This window comes from Neofelis nebulosa, chromosome 10, assembly GCF_028018385.1.
Source record: "Neofelis nebulosa isolate mNeoNeb1 chromosome 10, mNeoNeb1.pri, whole genome shotgun sequence".
Taxonomy (NCBI): Eukaryota; Metazoa; Chordata; class Mammalia; order Carnivora; family Felidae; genus Neofelis; species Neofelis nebulosa.
This window is the reverse complement of record NC_080791.1, coordinates 11,970,001-11,990,273: the sequence shown is the minus strand read 5'-3', so window position 1 is coordinate 11,990,273 and position 20,273 is coordinate 11,970,001. Positions and strand designations below refer to the sequence as shown.

The 20,273-nt window shown below is 51.0% G+C and overlaps 1 protein-coding gene across 4 annotated transcripts in view; it reads right to left on the bottom strand.

Moving 5' to 3' along the window:
- The window catches only part of ZBTB16 (zinc finger and BTB domain containing 16), a 194,093-nt gene that overhangs the window by 61,892 nt on the left and 111,928 nt on the right, over positions 1 to 20,273 (bottom strand). For all 4 annotated transcript variants that reach the window (XM_058686783.1, XM_058686781.1, XM_058686780.1 and 1 more), the window contains one exon: positions 1,810 to 1,896. In XM_058686783.1, coding sequence (XP_058542766.1) covers positions 1,810 to 1,896 — 87 coding nt within the window. The remainder of the gene's footprint in view (positions 1 to 1,809; positions 1,897 to 20,273) is intronic.

The window sequence follows — 20,273 nt, the reverse complement described above, 5'->3', positions numbered from 1 at the left end:
TTATTTGTATTTTTATTATTGAGTTGTAAGTGGACTTTATATTTTCTAACTGTAAGTCCCTCATGAGGTATGTGATTTGCAAATGTTTTATCCCCCTCCAGTGGACTTTTAGCATGTGCAGAATAAAATCTAAATTCCTTACTAGGGTTGAGAGACCTACCTGATTTATGACCTCCTGTGCCAACCCTCTCTGCACCTCACCCCCTGCCACCTCTCCCCTGCCCCCTGCTCCTCATGCTGGTCCTCGAGCTGGTCAGGTTTGGCCCAGCCTCAGGGCTTCAGCAAGCACCTGTTCCCTCTGAGTGGCTCACTCCCTCACATCAGGACTCTGCTCAGATGTCACCTTCTCAGAGAAGACAAGCTATTTAATATAAAATACCACTTTTATCCTATCACACTCTTTCCCCTTATCCTGCTTTATTTTCTTACTAACACTTATTATCATCTGACATTGTATCATACACTTATTTGCCTAAACTGTCTCCCTATTAGAAGTTCAGTGCCACGAGGGGACAGGAATGCTATTTGTCTTGGATGTTACTATACCTTATATTCAACAAGCATGCCAGGCACCTGGTGGGAAATCAATAAATATTTACTACATTTTAAATACATTTATTTACCCCTATTTAACAAATGCTTACTATGAGCCAAACACTCAGCAAAGCACTTCAAATAAAGTATTTTACTTCATCCCCACGACAATACTCTGCTGTGGAGGTAGGTACTATCATGACTCCACTTTTTTAACAGATGAGATGACCACAGTAAGAGAGTTTAAATAATGGACTCATCAGGGCACCTGGGTGGCTCAGTTGGTTGAGCGTCTGACTTCAGGCTCAGGTCATGATCTCACAGTTTGTGAGTTCGAGCCTCATAGTGGGGTCTGTGCTGACAGCATGGAGCCTGGAGCCTGCTTCAAGTTCTGTGTCTCCCTCTCTCTCTGCCCCTGCCCTGCTCATGCACAGTCTGCCTCTCCCTCTCTCTCTGTGAAAAATAAATATGCATGAAAAAAAAAACTCAAATAACGAACCCATGATCTCACAGACAGGAAAGTCAGAGCCAAGGAGAAACCCAGGCTGTCCAAGCTGCAACACTCCTGGCCCCACTATTAACTTGGGCAAGTCACTGACCCTCCTTTGAGCCGCAGGGTCCTCATCCATGACATGGGAGTAGCCGCCTGCTTTACAGAGTTACGGAAAGACAGGCCAGGTGAGGTCAAGTACAGCACTGAGCTACAGCAAAGAAGACGGAGTACGGCGGTGGTGAGGGGCACTGATGCCATGCAATCAGTGCTCTGACAACAAATACAGTGACATCGCCGGCTAAATGGTTCGAACGCGTCATATGTACACACTGCTTTCTTTTAGACAATGACTCGACTCACAGATGGCAGACCGGCCCCCTGTGGCCACTGAGGGTTTCAGAGGTATACAGATGGAGTGCGAGAGGTTTCCCGAACGTTCACCAAGGGAAGGGGATGCTAGGTAACATCACAGACCTTCTAAGACTTCAACAAGAATGTGCTACAGGGCTCTGTGAAGACGGGACGTCAGTGGCCTGTTAGACGCAGAGACGGTGGGCCTCATCCAGGGCTGCTGTTCTTACAGGGCAAGGTCACACTCGGACATTCCTGCCATCCAGCCCCACACACGGGAGTAGCTGACTGTGGCACAAGCCATCCCCCCCCCACAGCTCCCCAGGACAGGAATGGAGGTCACATGTGCTGAAAGAGGGTGTCGCCAAGTCCCTTGGTATCCGTGCGCTGGCACATTGGAGGAGCTGCAGGATGGGAAGCTGTCAACTCACCAGTATGGGTCTGCCTGTGGGTCTCCAGGGCATCCTCCTTCGAAAACTGGGCTCCGCACTGGTCACAGACAAAGGCTTTGGCACCCGCTGGAAGAAAGGGGAGACGTTATCATGAGAGTGATATTCCACTTGTGGGGAAGGGGTCCTGGGCCAGAATCGTGCAGAAAGACACTAGGGAAGGTGGCTGGACACCTGTGGAGATCAAGGCAGGGACAGTGCTTGGCCCTGGCAGCCAGCCCAGCCCCTCCTCCAGGTTGTGACCAAACCCCCAACTGAGCTCCAGATGTCGCCATCCAGGGGTCTCCCAGAGAGAAGAGGGAACAAAATCAGAATAACCAACACAAGCAGAGATGGGGTCCAGATGACATGCCCCAAGAAGCAGGCAGATTCTGGCGGGGGCTGACTCCAAGTGAGGAACAGAGAGGGCTAAAGAATACAAGGTGGGGGGGGGGCATCTGGGTGGCTTAGTCAGTTAAGCGTCTGACTCTTGATTTCGGCTCAGGTCATGATCTCATAGTTTGTGAGTTCGAGCCCCGCGTTGGGCGCTGAGCTAAACAGGATAGACCCTGCTTGACATTCTCTCTCTCTCTCTCTCTCTCTCTCTCTCTCTCTCTCTCTCTGCCCCTTCCCCCCTCTCAGAAATAAATAAACATTAAAAAAAAAAAAAAAAAGAATACGAGGGGAAATGGGCCCCCTTGCTTAGGTTACACCTTATGGGAAGGTAGGAAATGCTGACGTACCTCTACTTGGATAGCCCCTAACTCAGTATGTCCCAAACTAGACTGTCTGTCCCAACCACCCCCTGCACCTGACCACTCAAAAATCCCTGAACGACTCCCCTGTGTCTTCAGGATAAAATCTAACCTCCTCACCAAGACACACAAAGCACTTCCTGATGCGCTCATCTTCCCTGCTTCATCTCTCTCCCCCTGCCTCACTCTCGCTCCCTGGTCTCCGGTCCACTCGGCCAGTCTGGCTCCTGGAGGAGCCAGGCTCTCCCTCACTGACAGGCCTCACCCATCCTCCCGCTCCTCCTGTGTCTGACCTTCTGGTCGCTCACTCCCACCTCAGTTTAGCACCAAGTATATGCACCAGCGTCCATAACCTCTGCCCCCGCGTCCTGATGACGTAGCCCCTCCTTACGCTCCGGCAGCACCCTGTATGTTCCAGATCGACGGCTTACCATGCACTCTTCTAAATGCCTGTGGACCCGTCCCTGTCTCCTGCCACACTCTAAGCTTCCCAAGGGAGGGACTGTGTCACTCCACACACAGAGCCGTATCTTCCTGACACCCGGGGGGGGGACCCTATTACTGGACATATTTGTGGAATAAACAAAATCAATTCAGTGCGATTCAAACTGATCAACTTTTGTAGAACTATTATTTTTACGAGGCTCAGACAGACAAGGCCACAGGATCAAGACAAACAGGATTTTTTCCCAGTCGCTAACGGTCTTCAAGGCTCTCATATGTTATTCAGCCACAGGGCACCTGCCACAACCCTAGGCAGCTTTCATTCAAAGTATCTTCGAGGGGCGCCTGGGTGGCTCGGTCAGTTAAGCGTCTGACTTCGGCTCAGGCCGTGACCTCGCGGTTCATGAGTGTGAGCTCCGTGTCGAGCTCTGTGCTGACAGCTCGGAGCCTAGAGCCTGCTTGGGATTCTGTATCTCCCTCTCTCTCTGCCCCTCCCCTGCTCCTGCTCTCCCTCTGTCTCTCAAAAATAAATAAATATTGAAAAGGGGGGACATGTATCTATCCCCCCTTAAAAAATACCTTCCAGGTGCATCTCTTCCGACGCGTACTGTCACTGCCCCTACCCAGGCCCTTGCCAGGTGGTGCCCAGAACACTGGTAGACTCAATGGCTGCCCCACCACCAGATGTCCTCTGATTCACCCCACAGATACCGTGCCTTAAAAGGCTACTTGTTTCCTTCATACTCGTTGCCCGAGAAGTTCTACAGAGCTCAAAATTTACACTGATTCTGAATTCCTCCATGTCACTTCGAGGCCCGAGTGGTTAGCCACCCAGCTCCACGGACATCGTCTTCACCGGCCCTGACCCCTGACGGGAGCCGCTCGTCCCTCCCTGAGTTGGAGCACAGCTAGGTCCCAGTTCTGTCTGTTGCTGCCCCGTTCCATTCTCAAGACGGGTTGTGCACGCACAGAGCACACGGGCTCTGCCCTGCCCTCTCCAAGAGGCCCCACACTGTGCTCCTTTCTACGCATCTGAGCACTGCCTTGAGTGTGTCTGTGTGTTACGTTTGTATTAGAGTCTTGTAAGAGGCAGAACTTCTTACACATATTCGTAGTAGAAAACTAGTGCTGCTTTCCAACCATCTCAGATTTCCTGAGGCTTTACCATGCAGCAGGCACGATGCATCCTGTATCATCTCCTTTGATCCTGCCGGCTTTTAAAAGTCCAAACTGCTGGAGCACCTGGGTGACTCAGTGGGTCACGCTTCCGACGTTGGCTCAGATCATGATCTCACGGTTCGTGAGTTCAAGCCCCGCATCGGGCTCTGCACGGACAGTGCAGAGCCTGCTTGGGATTCTCTCTTTCTCCCTCTCTCTCAGCCCTTCCCCTACTCGTGCTCTCCCTATCTCAAAATAGATTAAAAAAAAAAAAAAAAGATCATACTGTTATTACTCCATTCAGCAGATGAGAAAAGCGAACCTCCAAGAGGTTACGTAGCTTGACCAGTGTCGCTCAGTGGGCACCAGAAGTGGCTTCAAACCCAGGCAGCTTGACTTCAGACCCTCTGCTCTTAATCTCTGTACTCTAGGGCTCCCTCTGAAAAGATGCTTCATGGATAAGAAGGGGAGGTATGGGCTTCCTCCCCCCAACTGGAAACAATAAAATTCCAATACATCCCATTTATACATAAAAGTTTTGCATAAAATTCTAGCTGGAAAAATGGTTCCACTACTTTTTAACAAGTTTTAAAAACCTCCGCCTTAGAGTAATAGCACATACTATAAGGAACAGTACTAAGAATACAATTTGCACCAGTATAGGCTTAAATTAAACAGCGATAAACAGTTCTTGCCAGTGAAGGGTAGAAGGAAAGGTAGAAGGCAAACCCTGTGAGGACACTGACCTTGTCTACTGATGAGCAAAATTTACCCTCTACTAGGTGCTCAATAAATATGAGTTGACTAAATAAATGAATGATAAAATGCCCTTAGGGAAGATATGGAGTCACTTTTCCTTAACAGCCTTCAATACAGGGGCACTTGGGTGGCTCAGTCAGTTAAGCGTCTGGCTTCAGCACAGGTCATGATCTTGCAGTGAGTTCGAGCCCCGCATCAGGCTCTGTACTGACAGCTCCTAGCCTGGAGCCAGCTTCAGATTCTGTGTCTCCCTCTCTCTCTGCCCCTCCCCTGCTCATGCTCTCTCTTTGTCTCAAAAATAAATAAAAACATTTTAAAAATGTTTTTGTTTTTTTTTTTTTTAAAAAGAGCTTTCAATACAAATACTGCCATTTGTATTAGATGTCTCGAGTTGAGTTTTTCCTGGAGACCGGGAGGTCTTGATCACTTCCAGGTATCTCTTCAAGCTGCTGGGTATCCTTGGGCCAAGGACCTGCACGTGGCTTCTAAAGCTTTAAGAAAGAGCTTTCGAAGAAACTCAGTGGAAAGACAGTCACAATGTGTGATCACTCAGGTGGCATCCAGGACCACTTTTCATCCATTTATTCTGGAAATGCAGCCAGGACCTCAAAGAGCACAGTGGACCAGAGGGGGGTAGAGGAAGCCACAATGAGGAACTCTCTCCAGTCCTGAATCATTAGCCAGCAATGATTTTCTGTGATTTGTAAGGGATCGGACTGTAACTGCATTTCTTTCTTTGGTTCTAAACAGTTCTCACGACTCCCTAAAGAAGAAAGATGATGGGGAGGCCCAAGGAAGAAAGCAGGGGCTGGAAAGCCCTGGGAGCTCAGCCTCGTGCAGGAGCCCTGCAACCAGGTGAGGAACCTCTATGCCGCCACCTTGAAGGGATGTGGTATGGAGGGTTCTTAGAAAACAGCCATCAATAAGGTCATCGCAGCATCTGTTTCAATGACTGAGAAGCAGAGAGAAAGGAAGGAGGCCAGGTAGGAAATAAAGGGCCGGATGTGTACCATCAGACAAGTTCAAGATGAAGATAAAAACAGATTAGCACATGTGATCTAGTCAAGGTTGCCGGCTTGGCCCAAGCCTGACCACATCTGGTTGCCCTCAGAGCTTCCCGTCTCCACCCCTGCCTTGCTGAAGTCACAAAGTTGAGCCGAGTAGGTGAAAGTCCCCTGGCCTCGTCAGTGCAGAGTCTGACCCACCCAGACTGGTCAGAACCCTCAGCACACACGGACACCACAAAGGTTGGCTCCCACTTCAGGCCCCATTCATGTAAGCCCTAGTACTCCCCCTCCCCCACTGAGACTCTCCCCAACTCCCCAGGGCGAGCCCCGCACCAAAGATAGGCAGTTCCAGGGCACAGGAGCCCAGCAGAGAGAGGCAGAACCCCCCTCTTCCCAAGGAGGCATGTGCCTTTAAATTGTCTCTGTAATGGCTGGCTCAGAGGCAGAAATATTTGGCAGCCCTGAAATTAAAAGTGATAAATTTCCTCGCCAAGCTTTGATCAATAATAGAGGCCTCATCTGTTAATCAATAAGACAGTCTCTGCCTGTTTACTGTGCATATGTTGTTCGTTGCTGCCTTCAGTATGATGTCAGGTTTGCATTCAAAGCAATTCAAGTGTGTATAAACCACATGGGTCTTCCCAAAACGCATTACGGTGACATCATTCAGCCCCTAATACATTTATAAAGCATCAATGCGAGGGAGGGATGGGGGGAAGGAAGGAGGTCATGCCAGTTGAACACAATGGGTACACGTGGGTAGATCAGCATTTATCCCCCACAAAATTTCCTGGGGCTCCTCCTGGAGTGGGAAGAACAGCATGTCACAGCTCAGGGATGACCACACCTTGTCGTATCTTTCCTATGCACAGGGATGCTTTTTGCATGTCCAGTAAGAACATGCCCCAAGGTGGATTACAGCAAATGAACAAAAGAGACAAAAACCCCTGTCCTCAGAGAGCTTACATTCTAGAAGGAAAGGCACATTTTAAAAAACCCAGTAAATACAAACTAGGTAGTGATAAAAAGAGACACAAATGAAGTGAATTGGGACCCAGAGGGCCGGGGGCCACCATTTTATATGGGGTAGGCAGGGAAGAGCTCTCTGATGAGCTGGCCTCTGAGCGCAAAGCTGAAAGGGGAAAGAAGAAACAGCCCTGTCTATGGAAGCCCATTCCAGACAGAGGAGGAGTGAGGAGGCCAGCGGGTTGGAATGGAGTCAGTGCAGGTAGAGGGAGAGCTGGGGAGCAAGGGGGTGGACCGCAGGGACGGGAATTTACAGCAGAGAGGGAACAGCCAGAAGATACAGCGGGCTGGACCATCGCCATCCTCCCTAGCGATTACAGAGCTGAGTGAACAGCACCACTCGGAGTGGGGAAAACTGGGTCCCAGGCCAGCCCGGCCACCAGAGTGGCCCTCCTTCCGAGCTGTGAAACAAAGATGGCCGTACCTGCTGCTGCGAGGGTCAAAGGGGAAGATGGACATTAGTGAACACACACTCCTTTGTCAATCACCAAGCACTCTGCGGGACACAGGAGCTCACTGATGTTATTTATACCTCAGCGGGCAGGAGAGCGTGCTTAAAAGCTCAGGATTCTGGTCAGACGGATCAGAGTTCAAATCCCAGCCAGGCTAGTCATGAGCTGCAACCCTGACCCCAGGAAGTTGCCAGGTCTCAGTGGGTCTGTCACCTCCTCTGTAAAATGGGAAGAATAAGTCCCTCAGAGGAATTGGCAAGGTGGGAGAAGGGCTTGGACCTCTATCCAGGGGATCCACACAGCCAGCAAGGAGTAGCCATCATCACCACCAGTCAGCCCAGGGTTACGATTCCTTTAAAGAACTCCTCTGTGCAAAATATGATTGATTTTACTGAAGTTCAATGTACAGTTATTTGGAGGCCATTTATCTTGTGTAAAGTGAGTCTCCCATTTATAAAGACATATTTCACTCTGACCTCTTGCTCGCTCGCTTTCTCTCTCTTTCTCTCTCTCTCTCTCTCTCTCTCTCTCTCACACACACACACACACACCTCATCCCTCTAATTTAAAGGTGAGTGGTTGTCTTGTTGAGGGGAGCAGGAAAATCTGTCAAAGGACCAACATGTCAGTACGGGCAGCTATTCACCAACCTGGCTCTTAAATCCTCCCCACGTGAGCCCCAGGAGCCCAATTCAAGTGTCCTGTGCTGCCCAGCTCTTCTCGTTCCTCCCCGGCAGACCGTAAGCTCTGTGTGAGCAGGGCTGCAGTATGTCTCTTCCCTGCGCGATCCCAGTCCCCTGCTCTTTACCTGCCCTGCAGCTGCGGTCCTAAAGGCTTGATAAACGCAGAAACTCTCCCGAGGCTTCCAGTAACAGAACTGGCCCGGGAAGAGGGCAGTGGCCATTCAGGGCACTGCCAGGCTGTCCCCTAGGGGGTGGCAGAGTCCTTATTCCACACACTCTAGGTTCTCCACTGCCCCTTTTTAAAACTCAAGGACATGGTCTTGGCTGGTACTCAGGCAGTTGGGAGCGGAGAAAGGAAAGGTTGGGAGTGGGCTCTCTGCTTGCCCTGGATCACGATCTCCTCCCCTTCAGCCCTTTGTTACCCACCGGCTGCCCAGGACTCAGACCCCCGCAAGAAGAGAAGCAACCCCTCCCCCAGGACACTCAGAGTCTCCTGTCTGAGGAGGCCTCTGATGACCAGAGTGGACCCTCAAACAGCTGGCAGAAATTTGTGTGGCCTCCACCCACAGCCCAGGCAGAGCGCTTATCTGAGATTCAGTGGTAAAGAGAGACAGACAGACAGACAGACAGATAGACATCCTTGCCCTGCCAATCTCCCAGGGATCCTGCAGGTGAGGGCTCAAGGGTGCCTTATGTGTTATACTGGGGGAGCAAGAGTACCTGACCACTCAGAATATCCCAGACTCCTGCCCTGTCCCATCTCTCCCTGACTTCTCGACACCTCCAGGAGGTCAGACCAGGGCTATTGGAAGGAGGAGGGTTCAAAGCAGGTTCAGGCTGGGTGAAAAGAAAGGAGGCAGTCACCACGGCCCTCAAGGAGGCTGGAGATGGTCTAAGGCGTCCCTGTGTCGGGGCCACTTTCACTCAGTGCTACGGATCATCCCGACTCGAAGGAATCGAAGGAGACACGGCCAGGAAAGCACTTTCAAAACCACAAAGCTTTCTATAAACGCCTAGCATTCCAATGACAACAGCACAGAAATCCCGAAGAAGCTCGCTCGACAGGCTCCCCACAGCTGTCCTCCCCCCACCACCACCCCTTCCCAACCAGAAACAGGGTTGGGGGTCCCAAGCATCCAGGAAGGAGGGTAGACAAACAATGCTGAGCACAGTCAGATGTGGGCTGGTGTCTCTCTGAAGTCAATACGGCAGAAGCCAATGAAAGAAGAAAAAAAAATTCAAAATCCCTCCCTCTCCCCCCCCCCACCCCTCCATGCTAATAAGAAGGCGGGGAGGGGGTGGGGGAAACCGCTGAAAAAACACTTAACATTTGCCAGCATCTAACGTTGAGTAGTGTGTCCTTTTTCTTTTAATTCCTTGAGATTTTAAAATAAACATCTTGAATGTTCTGATGAGATATGCATGCCTGCTTACATAAGGAAGTACAGAGTGTACCAAAACAGCAGACCCAAAAAAAGCATAAGCTGTCAGAACAATGAGTACAGACACGGGGCATTTTACAGCGGGCCATGGTGGACAGTTTTATTTACAGTACCTCTTATCAGACAGAGAACAGTACTCTGGCTGCCAATTCCAAAGGCCAGCACTGCGTGTTCTTTTGCTCAGGGAGATGCGTTCTCTCCCCGAGAGGAGCTGGAAGGCGAGCTTGCCCGCTCTCTTTCTCGCTCACCATTTCTCCTTTATCAACAAAACAAAAACTGATCCAGAACCAGAATCTCTATAAGGGGCACTCATTCGGGCGAGAGGGGAAAGGGGAAGCACTGGGGGGCAGATGTGGACTGATCAGAAGATGTCCAGCCCCTACCGACTGGCTCGGGATATGGTCCAAGGGCTGGTCTACCCGACAAGGAGGTGGGAGAAGGGCATCTGCTACAGGACAGTGGGGTGAATGGACTACGAGTGCGGGCCCCAATCAAAGTCAGGACTGAGGAAGCCACCAGGCAGTGTGCAAGCTGTGCAACAGAGATGGAGAATAATCGGGGCCCACAACGGGCAGGTGTTCAGATCCCTAGAAGTCAATTTCCCATCAATAACATGCTCCATGGCTGGACCCCCCAAATGTGACTAAATGTCCACTCAGAGGAGACCGTGGAATGGGTCAAAAGGAAATGATGAGGCCTCTCTAGTCTGAGAGAGCATTTCTTACCCTACCCTGTAAACCTCATGCTATCAGGAGGTCCCCATGGTGCGCTGGTGCCCTTGGCTGTCACCAGGATCCTACGGTCGGTCCTGAGCTCATGTTCCACACAGAGAATAGGTCCACCTTGTCCCTTATCCCTGCAACTCAGTTCTCAGAGGGCCTTGCTCCTCTGTCACCACTTTCAGCACCAGCAGGAACCCAACAGGCTTAGTAACACAGCCCCTAGCCAGTACAAGCATGTATGCTCAGTATACAGCTGTGCCCCAGACAAGTTAAGAACCCTTGCTTGGGGGTCAAGCAAACCAGGAGCAAGTCCTGGTTCTATCACTTCTAGCCACCACCCTGGGCAAGCTAATTCTCCTCTCTGTGCCTATTTCTTCACCTATAAAACAGGCACAGACCAGCCGCCTCACAGGGTTGAGTGACAATTAATTTAAACAGTATATGTAAAGTCTGCAACACCATGCCTGACCCACAGGAGCTGCTCAATCAATGTGAGCTGTCATTAACATCCTCACTACTGCCATTACTTTCTCCCCCACTGTCAATGTGTGGGCTCCACGCACACATCCGATGTATGCACTAAACATATCATAACATTCAAAGTATTTTTAGGCTCCTGAGCCAAAATACAAAGAACAAAAAAAGGGAGGGGGCACATGGGTGGCTCAGTAGGTTAAGTGTCCAACTCTTGACTTCAGCTCAGGTCACGATTTCATGGTTGTGAGACTGAGCCTCCGGTGGGCTCCACGCTGGGTGTCCTTCTCTCTCCCTCTCCCCCTGCTCCTCTCTTGCTCATGCACTTGCTTTCTCTCTCAAAAAACATGTTTTTGAAATTTAAAAAATTACCTTAACAAAGGGAGAAAAAGCTCCTACTCTGGACAAGTCTTAATCAGACTTTCTCTGGGAAGAGCAAGATAAAAGAAGGCAGTAGGCACTGTCGATTGTGCATGTCCAACAATCCCCTCTACAAACCAACAATGTGGAAATAAAGGCAGGGCCCAACCACACCTCCTTGGGAGAAGGTCAAAGAAATGGCGCCTTTCCAGTCGGCCCTCAATACTCACGGCCAAGTTTTGACTATCATCCTCCTACTGGAATGAGTGCAAACCTATTTAAGGTGAATTATTTTAAATAAAATACAAGTAGGAGGATAAACCTGTCACTGTGAAAACAACATGCAACTCTCCTGAAGTCTAAGTAGGAGTATTGATTTGGGGGTTCCCCTTAGCACTGCCTTTAACCCATTTCTTCCCCAGGCAACTTCCATGACTGGCTAATCAAGGTATGGTGGTGATCAATGCAATGACACAAAAGCCTCTCTCGTTATGAGAATGTCAGCCCCCACTCTGACAGAATGGACTTCTTCCAGACATGCTATGCCAACCAGACAGCTCCCCGAGGTGAAGCCCCCGGCAGCTAGTGGCCAGACCTGCTGTGGAGTTCTCCTCACTGGCGATAGGGTCCTGGGACCAACTCTGTACCCTCGCTTCCCTCTTTAAGATGGGATTGTTGGGGCATCTGGGTGGCTCAGTTGGTTAAGCGTCTGACTTCAGCTCAAGTCATAATCCCATGGTTTGTGGGTTCAAGTCCCACATTAGACTCTGTGCTGACACCTCAGAGCCTGGAGCCTGCTTTGGATTCTGTCTCTCCCTCTCTCTCCGTCCCTCCGCTGCTCATGCTCTGTCTCTCTGTCTCTCTGTCTCTCTCTCTCAAAAATCAACATTAAAAAATAAATAAATAAAATAAAATGGGGCTATTAGCCCTATGAAATACGTGGTACGCAGCAGGTGCCTGAATAGTTATGGATAAAGTTCCACTTTATCAAGTTGTGGAGCTCTAGAAGGCCAGCCTCTGGCCTGAGCCTTCTAGAACTTCAGCCCATAATATTCCAGCCCCACAGTTCCTGGGGGAAGGTCTGCCTATAATGAATGCCCTAGGAGAGAGGACACCTTGCATTCCCTGGGGATCTCCCACACATGGTACTCTCATGTTTGGGACGACAGAGGGGCATCCTTGGATGAGGCAGGTGGTAACGGGCTCAAGGGGGGCCCTGCTGGCCAAGAGCACCCCAGTTCTCTTGAAGAGCCACAGTGAGAAATGGATTCAGAGCCCCAACTGCCCCCTGCCTGAGATGTATAGCCCTGGGGGAGCCACTTAATCTCTCCATCTGTAAATGACAAGTTTTAAACTGGGACACCTCTAAGGGTGAAGAAAAGATGAACGGCTGTTGTGGGAGAAGAATCTGGAAGCACATGGCAAAGAGAGCCCGCGGTAGCTGTAAAAGCGAGCTCCTATGCTTACAACCCTTCGCAATGGGGAGGTGCTGGCTAAACTGAGCTGGGGCTGCGTTCTCCGGTTCAGTCAGGGGATTCCTTGTCAAGGAAATACCTTGCTCTCTCAGGGAGGCAGAGTGGAACAGACAGTCCAGACACCGGGAGAATCATTAGCCAGACAGAGCCGGGCCGAGCCAATGAGGCCAAGGGGAAGGCTGACCCCTGGGTCCCAGGGAACACCAAGGCTTTCAGGTGCTCGGCTTTTTGTTTAAGAAAGATAACACCACAGTCTTGGCATTTGTGAGAGACTAGGTAAAAAGGTCAGTGGGGATTTCTGCCATGATTTTATGGGATATTCCCTCAACCTTTGGATACCAACAACTGCCTTCCCCCCGCCAGACCTAACTTGGGTGTTCTCAGGTGAGAGGTTCAGAATTTTGTAAAGACGGGTTTCTACTGGCATCCAGCAGCTTCAAAGCTCTGTCAGTTGCCTGACCCTCTGGCCTCCTCCTCTCAATCTCAATTACCCTGCTCCTTTCTGCTGAAGCACCTTCAGAGTCCCTTGTCACACGCCTTCACCCAAAATCCGGCATGGGGCCCCTCCCCCGCTACGCCTCCTGGGGAAAGAGTCAGGAGGACTGTCTGGACAATGGAGAAAAGCAAAAGCAGGCCACTCCAAGGGCAATGGCCAAGATCAAAGCCCGGTCTGCCCACAAAATTTCAAGTGGAGGTCTGCCACCACCCCGGCTCCCAACATTCCCTGACACTCCTTCTGATTGAACACTCACTTGAGTTACCTTCAGAGGGAAGCCAAGGCAGCCTCCCCTGGCCCCAACTGCATTCTGGTCCTCCCACTAACCTGTGGGAGCCGCGGTGTCCTCACCTGCCAGGGAGGCACTGATGCACCCCTCCCACCCTGTAAGCAGGACCTCGAGGCCACACAACTCCAGAGGGCACCACTCACTCGGCAATGGGACCACAGGGAGTCGGGAGGTTTAAGTGAGGCGAGATGCACATGAAGGCGCCTAGCAACAGAACTGACTCTGGGCAACAGCACCCCAACCCTTCCCCTCCCGGGGCCGTAGGGGTCCCACAAGGGCCGCCCTGCAGTGAGGAGTAATAATGCTGTCGCACTGACGGGCACAACAAGAATACAAGGAACTGACATCTATCGAACACTGTGGAATAAGCACCATACTAACTGCTTAACGTGTCACATACTATTCAAGTCTCCCATCAGTTCTAAGATTATCCCTGGTTTATAGACGTGAAAACTGAAGTATAAAAAACTTAGTTCAGAGGGCGCCTGCAAGGCTCAGTCAGTTGAGCATCCACTCTTGGTTTTGGCTCAGGTCATGATCTTGCAGATTCGTGGGTTCAACCCCTGGGTCAGGCTCTGCTCTGGCAGTGCAAAGCCTGCTTGGAATTCTCTCTCTCTCCCTCTCTCTCTGCTCCCCGCCATGTTCTCTTTCTCAAAATAAAGAAATAAACTTAAAAAAAAAAGAAAAGAAAAGCTTAGTTTGCTTAGCCAAGGTCTCACAGCCAGTGAGCATCAAAGAAAAAGAAACAAAATCGGGGTGGCAGCACAGACAGCCCACCTAACTAGAGGGCTTTGACAATATCAAGGGTTAAAGAATAAAGTGTTCATATTAAGGGCAGGAGAAAAAGATCCCAAAGGAAGGAGCTCCAGTCCTCTGTCATCCTCCACACCCTGGAGCTGGCGGGGTCTTTCCCACAAGCTCTGAGGCCATCCTCCTGCAGTCAGATGCTCTCCACTGAGCATTTGCCCTGCTAACAACTCCTTCTTGGTGCAGAGATGTGGCATTACGGTCCATCGGACGGGGAGCCAGAAGCACCAGGGTCTAGATCTGGCTCTGGTGAGCACATGGGTATATTTTAGAAGCCTGATTACCTGGCCACCGTTTCTCCATCTGTAAAACATCCCCACCCTGCCACCTGATGCTGGTACGGAGACGGACGAGGTCAAGGCCATGAAAACTTGTAGGGCTCTACAGGAGAAAAGGTACAACTGACCCTCAGGAATGACTTACAATAAAACCCCGATTCGAAATATCCTTCCAGACTGATGTTCGTTGGCATTCTCCATTTGATTTCTAAGCAAACAAGATAGTCCATCATAAAAAAAAAAAAAACAGCAGGGGCACCTGGGGGGCTCAGCCAGTTAAGTGTCCAACTCTTGATCTCAGCTCAGTTCCTGATCTCACAGTCTGTGAGATCAAGCCCCATGACAGGCTTGGGATTCTCTCTCTCCCTCTCTCTGCCCCTCCCCTGCTTGTGCACTCTTTCTCTCTCAAAATAAATGAACTTTAAAAAACAAAACAAAAAAATCAATTGTCTTCCAAGTAGAAAAATGGACTCTCACACTGATGAATGACAGCAAACTACAGAGACTGAAATAGACCAAGTTTTTCTTGGTTGACCTTCACTTAACCAAAAAGTCTCTCCATCCCCCACCCCCCCTTCCTGGGCAGCCTAGCCAGCTAGGCAAGGCTTTACAGAACAGATGCTCACTCTTGGCTCCAAGGGTCTCCCCCTTTCCCCACCCTCTTTGCAAGTGCCCCTTATAACCTGCCCTTTATTCACTGCCCAAATGGGACCCCTTCCCCCAAGAACAGCAAATAAATCCAATTCATTTGGGGCTAAATATGTAAATTTTAGGCTGAGGTGTCCATTCTAGACTCCAGAGTTATCAGTTGCTATAAATTCATTCACAGTCACACACATACACACACACACACACACACACACACACACACACACACACACCAGACCAAGGCAGAAACAACCAATGCACAGCTCCCACTGTTACTCTCTTCCTGATGACAGCTGGGAAGGAGGCCCGTCACCTGGCTCGACCGTCACAACACCCACCGCCCCATCTCAGGCCGAGCCCAGGGGACTGCCACCCTCCCTCCCCCTTCTGCAGGCCCCTCGGTGGCACATCGTGGCTGCCAGGCTCTCCAGGGCCTGCTGTGGCTTTCAGAAAACAGAGCATTTCTATTTTTAGCCCTTCTCAGCCTAATAATACCCCCCAACACCCATTCGGCTTAATCACTTTATTGAGGACAAGAAGCTGGCTCTCCAGCCCGGGTGCTTCTGATGTTAGGAAGTAGTAAAATGTTCAAACTGGTTAAAAATGACACTCATTGGCTTGCCTTTGGTGTTTCTGAACCCGTAATTGAGGCCCAGGCTGTGGATCTAAAGAAGCTTGCAGGTTTCCGAGTCTTTCTTTCTTACCCCCTGCACCATAATTGAGGTGTTACATTACAATTCCGGCACTGACGTCTGCAGGCTCAAAATTCAGAAGCCTTCAGACTCCACACTTTTCCAAACAGAAATATGGCCTGTCACACTTTCATGCCCATTCTTAGCATGAACCACCACCCCACCCCACCCCCCGCCTGACCCCAAACAACAAAACGCAGCTCGCCTCTTCTGGCTGACCTCACACAAAAGATGCAGGTGGGCTGGCTCCTTCCCGTGTCGAGCGTTATTAAGGCGAATCGGACCACTAAGTTGACCTCGGACTGCTACTGGAAAACAGGCAGGTCTGTTTGGTGTAATTAGAGGACCTGAGAATTCGGTGCGCGCAGAAAATAGACTGTTGGCAACCTTCCGCACACACCTTTGAGACCGTGATTTCCAAAGCTTTGGGGTGACGCTCGCCAGCGCACAATCTGTCCCTTGTGAAGTAGGGGCTGGTGGGGAGGTGGACTGCCTGGAAAAGGAACGCCAACACCTTGGCCTCAGAGGTTAAGATGTGTGGCTATGGGGGCAGGCCAACCTGTGTTTACAGCCCAACTCGGCCTCTTAATCGAGGGGTGCTCTTGAGCAAGTCAACTCCGTGTCCTCCTTATCAAATGGAATCCTAACGGTACCAACCTCAGAGGGGGCTGGTAGGGAGGGAGTGAGATCATGAGGTGAAATGCTTGGCCCCTGTCGGCCCTGAGTAAATGTTAGATGCCACTGTCACGGTCTCTGATCGTCTCCGTTCTGCTGTGGGCACCTCCTGAGTCAAAGGGTTCAGTCCTGGTCTCTGCAGCCTTGCACACGACAAAAAGGGAATTTGACGCCAGAAAGGATAGTCACAGCCGGTTGCGTGCAATCTTGGGAGGTCCGTGGACAAGGCGTGGTAAGGAACTCCGTGGACTCAAACTGACTGACGGAAGCTGTCTCAAAGCAGAAGCTCTGAGGGGCCACACGACCTCTCGGGACTCTCCAGCTGGGTCCTAGGCCTGCAAACTCACCTGAGGAGGCTCTTCCGCCTTCCCAGCCAGCCCCTCCTTCCTCCCTCTCTCCCCTTCATAGGCAAGGTGCTCAGAGCCCCTTTATAAACTTCTTGCTCTTCAGAAGGCAGAGGCGGGATGCCTCATTAACTTCCCTAGCTAATTTTACAATTTAACCAAATACCACATTCCTGCCTTGCTGCAGCCAGCCTCTGCCTGTGACCAGCTTTTATAGCTGTGAGATAAAGGAAGAAGGTGATCCGGGCCAGAGACAGGGCAGGCAAAGCCTTTGAAAACTAATGGAGGAGATGGAGAATAGAAGAAAACAGAATATCTATAGACTTTTTTAAATTAAGTATATATTTATATACACATATTTTTCAAAAACCAGTCCTGAGGATGTTCCAGAGTAGATTTCTAGGCTGTTTGGGGCTCAGGAGTGAGGGAAGAAAGCCATACGGGTCCCGTGTGTCAGAAAGATGGAGTAACTGGTGACAGCAACTCTTCCTATCCCCCCGCCCCAGGAAGCATGGTTACACGCTGTCCTCTGAGGGGCATGATTCCGTGCTGATGGAAGCAGCAGGCCAGAGGCTCAGCAGGGCCACGCAAAGGACACATTCAGCTTGGCCAGGCCCCAGCACCCCTGTCAAAGGGCACTGAGAGGTCCCACTCCCGACCCACTTAGCCCAGGACTTCTGGATGGCAGCTTCGGGCTCCTACCTCCTGATGAAGGTTCTGGGTGCTGGGAAGGCAGCATATGTAGGAGCATTCCATCATAAAGAATCCTCTGGAATAAGAAAGACCCCCAGGAGTTGCTGTATTGGCCCCATTTATGCAGGCCCACACCTCACCCACCCATGACACAGAAAGAGTGAGAGAGAGAGAGAGAGAGAGAGAGAGAGAGAGAGAGAGAGAAAGAGAGAGAGAGAGAGAGAGCGAAAGAGAGAAAGAGAGAAAGAGAGAGAGAGATTCAGGAATTCTTACTTGCAGTCAGGCCTTGTTCTCAGAACACAGGTCCCTGATAAAGACACTGGCCTGTGACTCTCTTGCATCTGGTCAGCTGTTCCCAGATTTCCAAAGCCTGCCATCTGTCCCTTACTATATTTCAGAGCATCTGACTCTAGACCCCTAATATCTCAATCGATGCAAAACTGGCCCAGCAGGGCTGTCCCCCATGTACTGGCTTGTTCCCATCAGGCCATGACAAAGGGACCATGAGATCCAGGCCATGCAGGCAGAAATCCCGAATGGATAGCAGCCTCCTCAAAGATCTGGTCTTTGGGCCTTTGTCTGTCCTTGGCTTATGTTAGTGAAGGCAAATGAGGAAGACTCCAGCAAATCTAAAGTTTCAGGGAGTTCTCTCCTTACCTGGAGTTACCTTGTTACAGAGAACGACTGTGGCCTTGCATAATTACCCCAACAAAATGCTCATTGCAGCCACCAATGAGCTCCTGGTGCTCAATTAGCTTCTAATAGTCAGTGAGAGAACTGCCGGGGTTTAATCCAACTACCCCAGAAGACATCTTATGCCAACTATCTAATGGAAAGTTTAGAACTTACTTCCCCCTGCCTCCTTTTCCTAGCAAGTGAAAGACTTTCAATCATAATGGCATGGTTTGGGGTGGGGGGAGGGGAAGGAGGAGGGAACATGTTAACTACAGGGGAAAGGCCTAGAAGAAACCTCTCTGCCAGGTTGAATCCTGGAGAGGTTCCAAAGAAAGGAGAACCTAAATACAGAGTACCCACCTCTCTCTCTCTCCTACTGGTTTCCCATCTATGGGGAGAACCCCCTCCACCTTCACACAAGGTACAGAGGGCTGGGGTGCTGGCCCTCCATGTTCCTCCACTTCCCTCCAGGGCAGGCAAGCTTCTGATGAAAGCACAGCCCTTCTGGGCTGCTATGTGTTCTCAACCTGGGCTTGGTGGAGCCCCAGACACTCACAGCCTAGTTTGGGGTTCCGCTAGACTTGGTGAGAAATACAGAATACTGTGGATCTGTGCCCGATCTGAACCTCATTTGCACATTTGTGTTTGTTTTGTGGATACCTCAACATGGCAGGAATACCTATGTGCCAGCTTATCATTTTCAATGCAAGATTTCTCAACCTGCAGGCCAAGGACAGTCGTAACATCCTTAGAACTCTGAGGATTCTCAAGTACTAGAAACTCTAAACCTCCTCAAGACCATGTGGACAGAGGAGGAAGAAGGGGAGGAGGAAGACGAGGAGGAGGGAGAGGCACCCCTGCCTGGCTGGTGGGAGAGGCACCCCTGCCTGGCTGACTGTGACTCACAGAAGTTCTTGCTTTGTCTTGCCCAGAAACACAGGCCCCTCACCCACCATGAAGCGCCATCTGGACAATTCCAGCAAGTACTCGAAATCCCACAGCCCTCCCTCCTGAAGCCATTCCTCATCACCCTGGTCTTTGGGAGTTTCTCCCTCTTGTCTGTCCCCTTGTGGGGACGATGACCACACCCAGGCCTGCCAAGGGCTCACCTCGTCCCCTCAGCCAGACTGACAGCCCCTGCAGGAACCCTGGCTTCAGCCCCTCTGCCTCTCCCGATATGGTCTGCGTGCCACGGGCCTTCAGCAGCTAACTGCTATGTAATGAACCCATTCATGAATGACTTCCACCCAAAAGAACCCAGAATTGTCGCAGGGGCTTCTCTGCTGCCCAGCCTTCATCAGCACCTGGCTCCCATTTGGTTGACCCTGTGGTCCCCGGAGAAGGCTCTGGCATCCACAGTCGTGCTAGGGAAGATGAGGGTGTTGGAGAAAAGATACAAGGAGCTTCATGCCAAGTGGTCCAGTTACACTAGACAGAATCCGAAAGGTGAGGGAGGCTACAGTCTCCCTGACAGGGCCCAATGCAAGACACTGGAAGTCTGTGGGGGCTAGGGGCAGCCCAAGTAGTCACAGCTCTGACATTTCTGGGATGCGGCACCGGTCAGCTGACCCTTTCACTCCTGACTCATCATCCCAGAGGGCCTCTCCCAGGAGCACAGCTCCCAGCAGAGGAGCCACAGGCAGCTCTTTGGTCCTGTCCCTCTTCTCTGCGTGGGGCAGTGTTGGGAAAATGACAGGACCAAGCTCTCGCCTGGGTGGGAGGGCCGAACACTGACCCACGGGGCCTGTAGCAGTGCTCACGAACGACCCTGCCCCCAGCCCTATGAGGCAGTTGGGGCAGGGGGAGGAATCCCTAGGGACAGGGCCTTCCAGGTTCTCCCCAGCTCAGCTCCACAGTCTCTGAGATATGGCTGTCCCCACAAACAGGACAGAAAGCTGGAACAGGTACAGCAGAATGATACACAAGAAAAGCAGGAGTGTCGGGGGCAGACGGCCCTGGCTCCCAACCCAGTTCTGCCACCTCCCGGCCGTCGGACCTGCTGCAAGTGACTTCGGCTCTTTGTAAGCCTTCACGTCCTCACCTGCAAAATGGAATCACATATCTACCCTCCAAAGTCAACGTGGGATACCTGGGTTCAGACATACAGAGTGCC